Source organism: Pipistrellus hanaki, assembly GCF_964339955.1.
Source record: "Pipistrellus hanaki genome assembly, chromosome: 2".
NCBI classification, from domain to species: Eukaryota; Metazoa; Chordata; class Mammalia; order Chiroptera; family Vespertilionidae; genus Pipistrellus; species Pipistrellus hanaki.
In genome coordinates this window covers 80,111,795-80,125,674 of record NC_140504.1, presented here as the reverse complement: position 1 = coordinate 80,125,674, position 13,880 = coordinate 80,111,795, and the positions used below count along the sequence as shown (strand labels likewise).

Here is a 13,880-nt window from a genome sequence, read left to right as displayed (position 1 = left end):
GCTAGAGTGGGGACATAACAGGCACTCAATAAACACTAGTTGATTGCATATTATTCAAATTTAACCAAGAGGTCAAATACAAGGGCTTTTAAAGTATGATTCCAACCCTTAAACAAGAACTAAGCAGCATTCACTCTAAATAGTATGCATATAAAACAATTTAAATCATGTAACTTACTGGAAGGGCAATCTGATGAAAGTCATGCCATACATATCAAATATATGTCATAAGTCAGTCCTAATCTATTTTTCAGTTTTAGATCTCACAGGGCTGTTAGCTATTCTCATCCCAGAAGCATCTTTGCAACATAATATACCATATTACAGGTGTATACACAACTCAATTTACACAGGAAAAAAAAAAAAAAAGGAACTGTTATGAGACCCAGAGGCACATACATTCAATTGGTTTACATGTAACAAAGATTCTGAGATTCTTTAGAAAAAATGAAGACAGGTCTAATGGTTTAGAGATGTTAACTTGGAAACAGTCATTTAAGGTCCTTTCTACCATTTTGATTCCAGGAAAAAAATAAGTTAATCACTTTATATATTTACTAGAAGCCTGGTGCATGAAATTCATGCATAGGCAGCATCCTTAGGCCTGGCCGACAATCAAAGCTGATTCAGGCCTTCCAGCTGCAAGCAGGGGCCTTCCTTTATTCTGCACCACCCCCTGGAGGTCAGTAAGTGAACAAACTTCAGTCATAGTAAGTGACCAAACTTCCAGTCTCCTGGTCGAACTCCCAAGGGGACACCTTGCATATTATATATATATTATTATATATATAATATAATATATATATTAGTTTTTTTCCCCAAATAGAGGTAAATAGAAGCTAAATTGATAAATGAAAGTAGATAGCCCTGAAACTACATGTTACTAAAATGCAAGGCAATTTTCAATACTTTTTTGCACTTATTGTCAAATAATGATATAGCAAATCTTTCTGAAAGCCAATAAAACGTATGATTAAGCTTATTTAAATACTAGTGGCTGGTGCACAAAACTCTTGCATTGGGGGGGGAGGGGGTTGTCCCTCAGCCCGGCCTGACTCTCTCCAATCTGGGACCCCTTAAAGGATGTCCGACTGCGGTTTACAGGAATCGGGCCTAAACCGGCAGTCAGACATACTTCTCGCAACCTGGGACCACTGGCTCCTAACTGCTCAAATGCCTGCCTGCCTGATTGCCCCTAACCACTCTGCCTGTCAGCCTGCTCACCCCCAACTGCCTCCTGCCGCCAGCCTGCTTGCCCTCAAATCTCCCCCCCCCTCCCTCCGCTGGCCTGCTCACTCCAAACTGTGTCCCCCCCACCCCCCACCCCCGTCCTGATCACCTCCAACTGACCTCCACTACCTCCTTGTCCCTAACTGGCTCCCTGGCTGGTCTGCTCACCCCTAACTGCCCCCCCTCCCCTCACACCGGCCTGATCAACAACTGCCCTCCCTTCTTGGCCTCTAACCACCTCTACCTCAACCCCACCACCATGGCTTTGTCCAGAAGAATGTCTGGAAGATCTCCTGGAAAGTCTTCAGTCTAATTAGCATATTACCTTTTTATTAGTATAGATAGAGGCCTGGTGCACGGGTGGGGGCTGGCTGGTTTGCCCTGAAGGGTGCCTTGGGGCATGCGGTGGCCTGGATGATGGGCCTGTGGTGTTCAGGCTGGCCATGGCCTCATGGAGTGAGGGTCCACACTGGGGGTGTGTGTGTGTGGGGGGACTTGGCTAGCCTTGGTGAGGGGCTGATGGCTTTTTTTCGAGCTGGCCACACCCCCTTCAAGGTGGTGGTTCCCACTGGGGGGCCTGGCCAGCCTGGTGAGGGGCTGATGGGTTTTCAGGCTAGCCAAGCCCCCTGGCTACAGACCCCCAGCCCCTCCTTGACCAGAGGCCAGGGAAGGCTGGGTAGGAAGCTTGGCTTCTCCCATCATTGGGAACACAAGCCACAAGCCTCCTACTCCCTCCCTCCAGCTGTGGCCACCACCATCTTGTGTTAATTTGCATACTCACTCCTGATTAGTTGGTGGGTATAGCAGGATGGTCAATTTTCATGTTTCTCTTTTATTAGTGTAGATTACCTATGTAATTTCTTTATATTTATAATGTAATTGCTTGACAGAATATATGCTTTTATATTAGGCATAAGAATGAATAATCCTACAAAGATAAAACTCATTTAGTAAAATTCTGTTCATCTTTTGGAATTATTAAATGTTATTCACTCAAAAAAATTGTGCTTTCAAAAATTTCTGAAACAAATTCTTTGAAATTTATTTCTAAAAGTCACAGAGACAAAACTTTAAAAGCGACATTTATACCAATACATGCATAAAGGAGAAAAAAAAAAAAGCACAGGGATACAAAAATGAACATAGTAAATTTTAATGAATACAGTATTCTGGATACAAGTAGAATACCACTAGGTAAGAATTGTATTTACCTCAGAAGTCTATGACAATATGGATTCAGATAAACCAGGGTTTAAGATAGCCACTTCACTATTCACATTTTAATCAGTGCTGACCAGATGCTAAAGCAATTTATTTTCAGCGAGTATTTTCAATGAAATTATAGAATGAATCTTCTATTTAATGATGATAAGCACTCATTTAAAAGCAATTGGGGCAACTCAAACCAGGTAGAGCCCTTACAAAGACTAAGCACCAAATGATTTTCTGTGGCTTCCTTTTATAGCCACTTTAAATTTATTTTGTTTAAATGTACTTTCTATTAACTCTCACATACAAATTCTTTCAGGCAAAAGTTTTAACATGGAACTTTCTGCTTAGAGTTCTTGCCAACTGTTACTTTCAATAGTTTTTAAGCAATAAATACTTCAGAATAATCCCAAGCCAATACTTAATTGGTTACAATTCTAAGATACAGAACTTTTTCTTTAAAGTTTTTGTTCCCTGAAAATTCAGTAGGGCCAAATGCATTTACCTGGAAGTAGCATTTGTTTAAAAAGAAAAAGAAAAAAGTCTAACCCAAAGATGATAATGATTAAAGTAACTATTTAGGCTCTCATACACAATCTTTCTAGATTTTCACCCTGTAAGAAATGATTACAATGTCCTTCAGGCTTGCTATATGCCCCATAGAATCAAAAGAAACCAACAAGGAAGTTAACATTTTAACTAGCTAGGAACTATTTACTGTAAGCATAAAGTGAAATTTTGGAAGACATACTACTATATTTTAAGAAAATACTATTAACAGGTAAGCATGTGTTGAAGGCAGTTTATAAATGAAATATTACATATCTTATGTTTATGCATACAACTTATAAAATAGAAAATGCTATTTCCCCAAATAGTATAGTATCACACTAACACTATATAGTTAAGATTTAAAATTTCAGAACACACGTCCACTACACCTTGACAGCAGTATATGCCTCTTAGATATTCTCATTTGTTAACATATGCCAACCATGGTTTCACAGAATTCTATGTTTCAGCAGGTTAAAACAATCATTCTGCTTTATCTATTTAACTATGAGACAAGGCTAACCAGACTCAGGGAATGAAGTTTTATAATCAAGAAACAATGAAACCTCCACAAAAAGATGAAAAACGCTCCTAAGGACATGATATAATCATAGCAGAAGGATGGATTATGCCCCTAGATATGTGTGTGGGAATAGTTTGGAGCCTGGTGAAATACATTTATATGCTACCTAAATGATCATCAAATCTGTAGTAACTACTAGAAACTCAAATGTGAATTATTGGTGTTTTTTCCAGTGGAATGTAATCCAGTTTATAGTTTATGGCTACTTATAGCTGTTCTGCCACTATAGATTTGATCTAAGTGCAAATTAATACCCAAAACAATAGGAAGCAGTCTGAATCATGGAATTTTGAAATATTAGAATGATTGCATATCTAACCTCATTTTTGTATTCTGAAGATAGTATTATAAAACTCAATTATTTTCCAGCTTCTTAAGACTTTTTACTATTATAGATAATTCAAATTAAACATGGTTGCCTGCAAATTCTTTACTAGAGGAAGTAAAAACAAAGTACATTTTGATTATGTTTTGCTGATGGTCTTCTCATGTATGTGCTTTATCAATGAGAGCACTTCTCTAGGAATTTATTGTGCTACTTTAATATAACTGAACATGAGGGAAATCGGTATTCAAATTTTGACAGGCGACTTTTTTTTTTGGTGGCAGGCTTATTTTAAAATAAAAAAACAAAACAAAATCCACATCAAATCTAAAATCAGATGGATACTTTGACAACCTAAACTAGGAATTTAAGTCTGTAAAAGAAATTTAGACATGGCAAGCTGTTTCTGAAAAATATAGTCTAAAACCTTGTTTTTACTCACTTTGGCTTTTCTTTTTTAAATAAAGATTTGTGATAAAATAACCTTAAATATAATAATTGCAGTTAACATAGGGATCATTTGTCAGTGCTTTGTAATAGAAATATATTTTATAAGTATTTTAACTTGAATGCTTTCAAAGAATTTAAGATTTTTTTTTAAAGCTATACTCCAAGTTTTCAACTGTTTAGTTTTTAAAAAATATAATTTGGGTCTCTGATAACCTTAAAAGATAGTGAGGTTCAGATAGAGATCATTTCCTGAACGTGGTTGACCTCTAACAGAACTGATTATTTTGTCACCCAAAGAGTTGTATAGGATACACAAAAATCTTGTATTTTTAGACAATGTTTACCATCCATTTAAAAACCTTTTATCACCAGAGGCAAAGCACATAAAAGTGAAAGTAAATTTGTTTCTTGTCTACTTATCCCAACTAAACTCTTATAAAACCATATGGAAAAATTAATGTATAGAAAGTAATTTCCTTGTTTTCTGATCTGTCAGCAAAAAATTACTAGTTTTCTGTAAAAACAGAAAACTCAATAATAAAGTGTCTACCTGTTAAAATTAAAATGACAATCTTGGTGTCTTTAGCACCAAGATAAAAAAAAAAAAAAAAAAAAAAAAAGCTTACAAACAAAGTCAAGATGGTTCAAAAATGTTGTGTTTATGTTAAGAGACTAAAACTGTGTCACTGCAAAATTCCCTATGGCTTTTGGCACTGACATTAAAAGATTTTAGTCTTTTGGTCACTTGAAGCTGTTACTAAATATAACAATAAGCCTTTAAAAAGGGGGAAAAACAGTGAGGAACTGAAGGATAGCTAAGGTAACTACATCATATACAAAATAAAGCGTAGTTTGAAATAAACAGTCATTTTCTGCTAGGGATCTGAATATACAAGAACAGTTTACCACCATTGCTTCCATTTTGAGGAGGATCCTCTAATCAGAAAGAGTTCCTTTACGTTACTATGAGTGGTGTTGCCTGGCAGCAGCTTCAATTTCCTAGGCTAGTCTTCAATCCAAGTAAGAACTCTCACAAGGAATAATCATACATGGCGATAGCGTAAAAAAGCAGGGCAGTTCTTCCACACACAACTATTTCAGGAGAAAAACCTTCAACTTGAAAGATAGCCATCAGGTTTATGGTATTCTAGCACACTCTAAACCTTAAGCTTTGTTTTACACCATTGGTGACTAAAATTAAAAGTTTTATGGTGAAATTTTCGTTTTGTTTTTGCTTGCAACTATATACACATTGAAAAACTATTCTGCATCACATGATTTTTAAAGGAAATAAATATAAAAATGAACCATATAATCAATACATAACTTTAACACTCCACATTATTTAATCTTGATCACAATGATGGTAACCTTCTGGTCAACAATCTTGTGAGTTGAGGAGCTGATTCTCATTCTCATATCCGTCAGGCAGATATGCTCTCCTCAGCTGGTCTGACTTAGGTATGGAGCCTCCATTCTTCACATGGCGAGACAGGAAAGCACGGACGGCTGGGTGATCAGCCTTCTCAAGTGGGATGTTGGCTTCCAGGCACATTTTCACAAAGTCCTGGATAACACTGACTTTCTCTGTTTGTGCAGTACTGTTGCACTGAAGAGATGCAGTTAGAGGCCTTTGCTTCTTTCTCACATTCTGCTCTTCAAATTCTGCCTTCCTCTTGGTATGAGTCTTTGACTTGAGGTGGTCACTAATGGCAGACTTGCGAACATGATTCAGAACCACATTGCAAGAAGTGCAGAAGAGTTTTCCTCCATCTTCGTGAAGCTCACCTCCAAACTCAGTGACTCGATCCAGGGGAGTCACATACAACGCAGTCTTAGAACGGTTTCGAGCAGGTGGTGATGTCACTACAAATCTTTCCATTTTGACTTTGAATAACGTTCTTTCAAGACAAGAAAAAACATACATGTTATAACAACAGTTCATTTGGGAAGAGTTAACAAGAAAAACATAAACTTTACGATTATAGATTTCAGAAAACTTAAATTAATAGATTGTGTACCCATTACTAGTAACAACTACATCCATTCTTGGAATTTGATGAAATACAAATAAATTTAAACTATGAAAAAGAATTACACCTATCTCAGATGTCACTATCTTCTATTTTTATTTAATTATTTATTTTTTAAAATATATTTTATTGATTTTCCACAGAGAGGAAGGGAGAGGGATAGAAAACTAGAAACATCGACGAAAGAGAAACATTGACCAGCTGCCTCCTGCACACCCCCTACTGGGGATGTGCCCGCAACCAATGTACATGCCCTTGACCGGAATCAAACCTGGGACTCTTCAGTCCGCAGACCAATGCCGGTTTCGGCTTTTTTTTTCTTTTCTTTTTTTTTAGTAAGTATATTTTGTCACTATCTTTCAGAAAAACCTAATCACAGGTCAATATTTAGGGTATTATATTAATTTCATCCAATTTAGATATGTATTTAAGTTTAAAAGAGCTTCTTTTCCTTCAACAGTCTGGGGCAACTGATTTTAAGAACCAACCATTGGGAATTGTAAACAAAGTGTGTTCAAACAGGGGGATATAACTGGCGTAATTGTATATGAAGATAAATATAGTTTCCACAACTACGCAAAGAAAAAAAAGTATACCATAAGTTAAAAAAGCAGACCAAACACAAGTAATATCAGAAACAATATTAAATTTTAAAGCAAAAATAGAATTCAAAGAATTAATGTATTAATTCCAAAAGGTGATGAACAAGATATATAAAAAGTGCTTTTTCTAACATTTTTCACCGTTTTTCCATTAAAGACTAATATTTACATCTATTAATATTTATTTCATTTATTAGTCAGCTAGAACAAAACCAAAAAATCGTTACCAGTGCCTAGTACATGATAGATATTCAATCACAACTTGTTGATGGAATAAGTAAATGATTACGTTTACTATTTTTTCAACTCTAATCTCAGAAGCAGCTTAATAATTTCTAAACCTATCCTAATTACAAACCTTTATGATCATTGCCAAAAGCAGTGGCACTGAAACCTTGAGACACTGAACAAATATTATTGGTGGAGACTGTTTCCTGAGGCCATATGCCTGTGGGTTAAGCGATTACATTAACCCTAGATATAAGAAACTCAAATGAACTTGATAGAACTGAAGATAGAATTCTGTTCTATAGAAATATGATAAGAACTATGCTTTCTTTATAAGTGTAATCAGAAATAATAGTGTTAATCCATGCTAGAGAACTCATAGCTGAATAATATGAAAGCTATCTCAAAATAACTTTAAATCGCCAAGGTATTAGACACCAGAGAAGGCCTTAATGTTTCACAGAAATTCTGGAAAGCATGATAAAATTTAGGTTTTAATAGGGTTAATGCAAATTTTCTATTAAAATGTGTTTAATGTATAGCTTTCATGTGCCAAATATTGTGCTGGCTAAAGGTTTTCAATGGCAGATAAGGCAGATATGATTCCTGCCCAACAAACAGTGAATTACCATTATACGTGTGTACTTTGTTAATGATTTATATTTTATACACCTATAGCAAATCAGTTCCAATTATTAATGGCTCTAAATTATTTATTAAAAACATTAAATATCTGTGCCCAGTAATGCCTAAATCTTTCTTCCAAAATTTGTTTATGTTACTGCAAAAGCAAACATCTACCCAACAGAAGATTCCTGAGTTTCAGACCTGAAGAACAAAAGTGTTTTTCAAAAGAAGGTAAAGATATTTTAAACGCGGAAGTAAGAAGAGCAGGGGTTAAGCTAACAAAACAAAAGCAGCAAATCACTTAGTAGAGCAAAATAAAAGTCGTTTTCAAATCTCAATGTTTACCTGATTAGTTGCCAGTTTTTTTTTGTCTTGATACTTAGTAGTGAGGGGTCCCAGCGCAAAACCAGGGATGCATGAAATCCTGGCACTTTCCGTTGCTTCAAACCCGAGACTGCTTTCAAAATCAGTTTTTCAACAAGTGGTGGTGGGAAAATAGTTTCTGGGCTCGCACCCTGCTCTCCCTGAGATGCGGGGAAGTCATGCCTTCACTGTAACACACGAAACAAACGGGGAGGAAAAACAGGGGTCGGGAGAAAAAGAAGGGTGGGTGAAAATGTGAACAGGAACATCCACTGCCACCATGCAGGCATCTTTGCAACCTTTCTCTTTAGGAAACTCTGCCCCCCAGACCCCGATCCCGACGTTTACCCGAGCGCCCCTCCGCCGCTCTCCGCCCCGCGGCCCGCCCGCTCGGGCCCCTCCGCGCGCCCCGGGCCCCGGCTCCGGAGGCCGAGGGCGAGGCGGCGCGGGGCGTTCTCGCCGTCTAGACGCCCTCCTCCCGCGCCGGCGCCCGCCGCCGGCCCCGCTAGCTGGGCAGGGCCGAGCCCCAGCGGCCGGCCCGGGCCCCGCCACCAGACAGACAGCCTAGTTGGCGGCGGTCTCCGGGGAGGAGGCGGTGGGGCCTGACGGGGCGGCCGCTGTCAGGCTTCCCGTCTCCTCCCCCTTCCATCCGCAGACGACGAGCCCCGGCTCCGCCCCCGGCTCCCCGTTCGGGAAGGCAGGCCCCGGGCCCACAGCCTGCACCAACGGCCGGGCCCGCCCTCGGCCTCCCCAGCCTCTCGTTACCGTAGGATCCGGGCGGCCTCTAGGGGAAGTGCACGAAAGCCGGCCGGAAAGAGGAGGAGGAGGAAGAGAAGACGGAGCAAGGGGGTGAGGGGAGAAAAGCACTTCTCGCCGTTGCCGCCGCCGCCGCCGCCGCCGCCGTAGCCCGGTCGAGCCCCGCGGCGGCCGCCGTGTCCCCCACCGCGCCCCGTCCTCCTGCACCGCCTATGGGCAAAACTCGTAGGCGGTCCCCAGCAACCGCCGAGCAGCGGCGACCAATCGGCAGCGGACCTATCGAACAGACGGCTGCCCTGACCAATGGTAGTAGAAAGGCGGGCGTGCGCATGATTGGCGGCCAGATTTCTCCATTGAGGACTGGGGGCGTGGGTGGGCGGAGCCGGAAGTAGAGCCAGACGCGAGGCCTCCGTCCACCAGAGGCGGGGAGAAGGGGAGGGAACTAGAAGAGGAGGAGGTTAGCCGAGGCTGCTACGGCGGCGGCGGCGGCGGCGCAGGGGCTGGTACGCGCTGGGCGGCGAGAGCCTCATGGCGGAGGAAGAGAGCGATCAAGAGGCCGAACGCCTCGGAGAAGAGCTCGTGGCCATTGTGGAGTCCCCGCCGGGCCCTGCGGGGCTGAGAGTTGCGGGCGACGGCAACGACGGCACCGGCGACAGCAGCTGCGGCGGCGGCGTCGTCGGGATCAGCAGCCGGGATTACTGCCGCCGCTTCTGTCAGGTGAGGCCCCCCCGGCCGCTCGGACTTGTCACCGGGTCCTGGGCCTCCCTGCGCCTCCCGGCCTCCTCGTCCTGGGATCGGGGCTGTGCCCGTTGCTCGCTGCACCAGCCCGACAAGGAGAGTGAGGGGGAAGCTCCCCCGCCGCCTCCCCGGCTCGGGGTGGGGGGCGGGGAGGAGACGGCATGACCCGCGGCTGGGGGTGGGGGGGCGGAAAAGTGAGAGTTTGTCGGGGGTGGAGGGGCCGGGGCGGAGGGGCCGCTGGCAGGAGCGCTCTGCGGTCCTGACATGCCTCCCCTTCCCCAAACAGACCCCTTTCTGCCCGAGGGTCCCGCCTTCTTGTGTTTCCTACCCAGTTCCTTCTCACTTCTTTTGGAATCCCTGGCAACATTTCCTGCCTTCCCTTGTTCCCCCCCCTGAGGCCCCCGTTTTCGGAGATCCGGGCTCGCCTGGTCCCTGCCGCCCCCTCTCCTGTCACCGCCACCCCTCCCCCTCTGCCCGGTCCTGTCATCCCTCCCGGAGACCCTCCCGGGCAGCCAGCCCTGTGGGCTTAGGCGCGCAGCCACCCGCGGGGATTTACTTTTTGGGGGGAGGGAGATGGGGCTAAGACAGTGTGATTGTCATCTTTTCCTTTCTTATCCCCTTTCCTCGACCGAACAGAACAGTGGCAACAAATTATTTACTCGGTGGACTGTCACCATGGTGTGATGTAGTTTAAAGTGTTTGACCATAATCAAATGTGATAGCACCGAAGTATTTGTCTACTGGGATAAAGTTGTGTAATCTACGTTCACATCTACATACACTTATAAGCATTTTGTTCTCATTCACAACAATCTTGTTTTGCAAACTGTTTTGGCAGAAAGTTTTACTCATTTTTTTTTTTTTTTTTTTTAATTTGCTCATTATCTTAGATGTATACAGTTCAAATCATGGTTCCACCACTTCCTAGTTGTTACCTTGGTCAAGTTACTAATCTCTATTCCATACTTTTTTCTTCTAACAAATAAGGATAGTAATTAAAAGAGTAAATAGGTAAAGGGTTTGGATACTTTACATATTAATTAAAGTTAGCTATTTCATTCTGGTAACAAGTAGAAAATAAAGTTAATAGGAAGCAAGTATCATATTTGCTGAAATTTGATTTTCTGCCTTTCTAAGCATTGAAAGGAAAGGATGAAATTGAAATTTTCAGGCAAGTTTTTAATGCTTTAAATTGTCTTTTGATTTTTATTTCACTCCTTATAAATAAGAAGGTGGAAACTGCCTTGGTATAAAGGGTGTGTGTGTTTTCTTTGGCATTGCTCTGTTTAGTGACTTTCTTGAAAATGTATTTTATTTATTTTATTTTGGTATTGGCATGCACTGGATTTAGAGGTTTGGTGTCTTTTCAGTACCTATTTTCTATATGTTTTACATCTGGAAACCATGTTATCGGTAGACTTTGTATCTACAGGAATTTTAAACTTCTGAAAATTAGGTTATGATTGATATTTTTATTATATTCATAGGCTGAAAATCTTTTTATTTTCTGTTTTGCTCTTTTAAAAAATATATTTTTATTGATTTCAGAGAGAAAGGGAGAGGAAGAGAGTGATAGAAACATCAGTGATGAGAATCATTGATCAGCTGCCTCCTGCATGCCTCACACTAGGGAGAAAGCTTGCAACCGAGGCATGTGCCTGACCAGGAATCCAGCAGTGACTTCCAGGTTCACAGTCAGTGCTCAACCACTGTGCAGCACCGGCTGGGCCTGCTTTCCTTTTGGTATCATTAATAAGCAAGTTGGTTTGGTTACCTTTAGCTTTAATTTGCTTGATCAAATAACCCTTAATTGCTGAAATTGCATTGAAATTTTATTTGAGGGTCAGAACCTTTTTGGAGAATTTCTAACTACTCTTATTATATTTCTTGAAATCAGTTTTAAGAACAGATGAATAAATTTAGCCTGTGAAATACAGTGTCTGTACAGTGAGATTAAATTATTTTAGGTACAAATGAAGTTGGCTATTTAAAAAAACTCCAATACCAACTAAATATACAAGGAAATAAAACTAAACAGGAAGAACTTAAACTTTGTTTTTTACAATGCTAAATTATGAGTTAAGTTATGCTGACATACTTTTATGCTACCAATTTTTACATGAAACCTTACATAGTTTATAATATTCTAGATTAGCAATAGATCTGTTCTTAGGCTCCTGTCTTGGATCCACCCTGCAGGTGAGCTTTGTGAAGGTTTTTTTTTTTTTTTAGAATAAAAGATTACCTATGTTAAGTTTAATTTTATGCATTGATTAATAAATTCTAACAGTATAGTAGTTCTGTTTTATATGCTACCAAGAGAAGAAATTGATTATGTAATCTAAAGCCCAAAGATTGTTGTTTTTTTTTCTTTTTAAAATTTGGTTTCCTAATATTTACTAAGGGTAAGGTAATATTAAGTAACTTGAACTCATTAGTGAATGACTTAATTGTGAGTAATCCATAAAATGGATAATATGCACTTGAGTGGGTGACAGTTAATGAAATATATGATTTATACTCACAGTCTTGTACAATGAAAAGAAAGGCTCCAATTTATATTTCTCCTTTTAGAAAGAAATCTGAATAAAAATGTCTTGGGCAGTTAGCTGTATGGGTGAAGGGGAGGTTCTGTATCTTTTACCACAAGGGAAAATAAAACAGAATACAATAGGTAATATAAGTGATAAATTATGCATCCATTCAATGCATTTGAGGATATACTTCTCTACTTAAGGAACAGTACCAGAACTAGAATTATAAGATCTCAGACTAAGGGAATAAATAGTCCTTTCAGCTTAAACTGATTTGTGTGATGATGGATTTGGGAGATTGTGTTAATATCCAAATAGTTACGTGGTGTAATTAATGTCCACTAACTGCCCCTGTCACATCCTCCCTTAACTCTTATTAGTACACTCTCAACAAATGCTTAAATTGGCTCTTAATCTATATTTAATTTACTCTGAGGATGAAAGGAAGGGGAAATTAATTTTTATTGAGGGGCCTACTAAGTCTTAGGCCTTCAGATAGATCCTGTTATGCAAGTCTCATTGTTGAACTTGTCTTCATTTCTGGTAGGTAGACCAACTGTGATTTGAATCCAGATTTCAATTTCTACTGAAAGGCAGATTAGAATTACAAATAAATTGGCAAATAATTATAAAGTGAATTGTTTATGAAAAGTTGTGCAAAGGGTAAAAATACTAACTGGATGTACTCAGAATCATGGATGAAAAAGTCTAAAAGTTATACAAAGGGGAAAAATAGTAACTGGATGTACTCAGAATCATGGATGAAAAGGTAGTCTTTCATTGGCCATAGTGTTAAAAATATTTCAAGAAACAGGCTGATTGCTCTGACCAGTTTGGCTCAGTGGATAGAGCGTTGGCCTGGCGACTGAAGGGTACCAGGTTCGATTCTGGTCAAGGGCACATACCTTAGTTTCGGGCACATCCCCAATAGGGGTGTGCAGGAGGCAGCTAATCAATGTTTCTCTCTCATCGATGTTTTTAACTCTCTATCCCTCTTCCTTCTTTGTAAAAAAATTCAACAAAATATATTTTTTAAAAAACCTGCCTAGTAAAACAGGACAGTATTTGAAAAAAAAAAATCTGATTATTATTCTCTGAGTTGCTATGAACATTTACCCTATTCATGAAGATTATAATAATTCAACTTATTTTTTTGCTAGATGTATTGAAATGCTTTGATCATAAATTGATTGTAAACTAAGTATCTCAGTGCTAGAATAACTACAGTGAAGATAAATATTTCTGGAAATACTTTGATATGTTGATTAAAATACTTTAAAATTGTTTCTGACTAAAATGGGGTTAATAGTCATTCCATGAGGATGTAATGAGTATAAAAGGAGAGAATGAATGTTCAGAAGTATATCTAGCATGGAGATAGGCATAATTAGAGGCTGTTAATATTTCTCATGTAGAATTCTTTGAAGGTTTAAGAGGGACATTAGAGATAATCCAATCTGAAAGTTACTTTATGCTGTTTCCCCGAAAATAAGAGTGTCTTATATTAATTTTTGCTCCCAAAGATGCCCTAGGTCTTATTTTCAGGGGATGTCTTATTTTTCCATGAAGAAGAATACGGTACACATTTATTGTTAAATGAAAATAAAGGAAATTTATTACCTATATATGGTACGGTAGTACGGTAGTTGT

The 13,880-nt window shown here is 39.8% G+C and overlaps 2 protein-coding genes across 3 annotated transcripts in view; one reads left to right on the top strand and one right to left on the bottom strand.

Annotated features, from left to right (window-relative positions):
* Positions 1 to 2,247: 2,247 nt before the first annotated feature.
* CGGBP1 (CGG triplet repeat binding protein 1) lies at positions 2,248 to 9,171 on the bottom strand. Of its 2 annotated transcripts, none has more exons than XM_084875534.1 (3): positions 8,968 to 9,171; positions 8,185 to 8,390; positions 2,248 to 6,250 (listed from the first exon to the last, which is right to left on the bottom strand). In XM_084875534.1, exon 3 carries the CDS (start codon positions 6,229 to 6,231, stop codon positions 5,728 to 5,730), a length of 504 nt encoding a protein of 167 aa, XP_084731660.1. In that variant the 5' UTR covers positions 6,232 to 6,250; positions 8,185 to 8,390; positions 8,968 to 9,171; the 3' UTR covers positions 2,248 to 5,727. The 2 variants fall into 2 exon arrangements, with proteins under 2 accessions (XP_084731660.1, XP_084731661.1); XM_084875535.1 differs by lacking the exon at positions 8,968 to 9,171 and adding an exon at positions 8,551 to 8,864.
* Positions 9,172 to 9,387: 216 nt separating this feature from the next.
* Positions 9,388 to 13,880, top strand: part of ZNF654 (zinc finger protein 654) — an 82,793-nt gene continuing 78,300 nt past the window's right edge. The window contains exon 1 of the mRNA XM_084875439.1: positions 9,388 to 9,675. Coding sequence (XP_084731565.1) covers positions 9,487 to 9,675 — 189 coding nt within the window. The 5' untranslated portion in view covers positions 9,388 to 9,486. The remainder of the gene's footprint in view (positions 9,676 to 13,880) is intronic.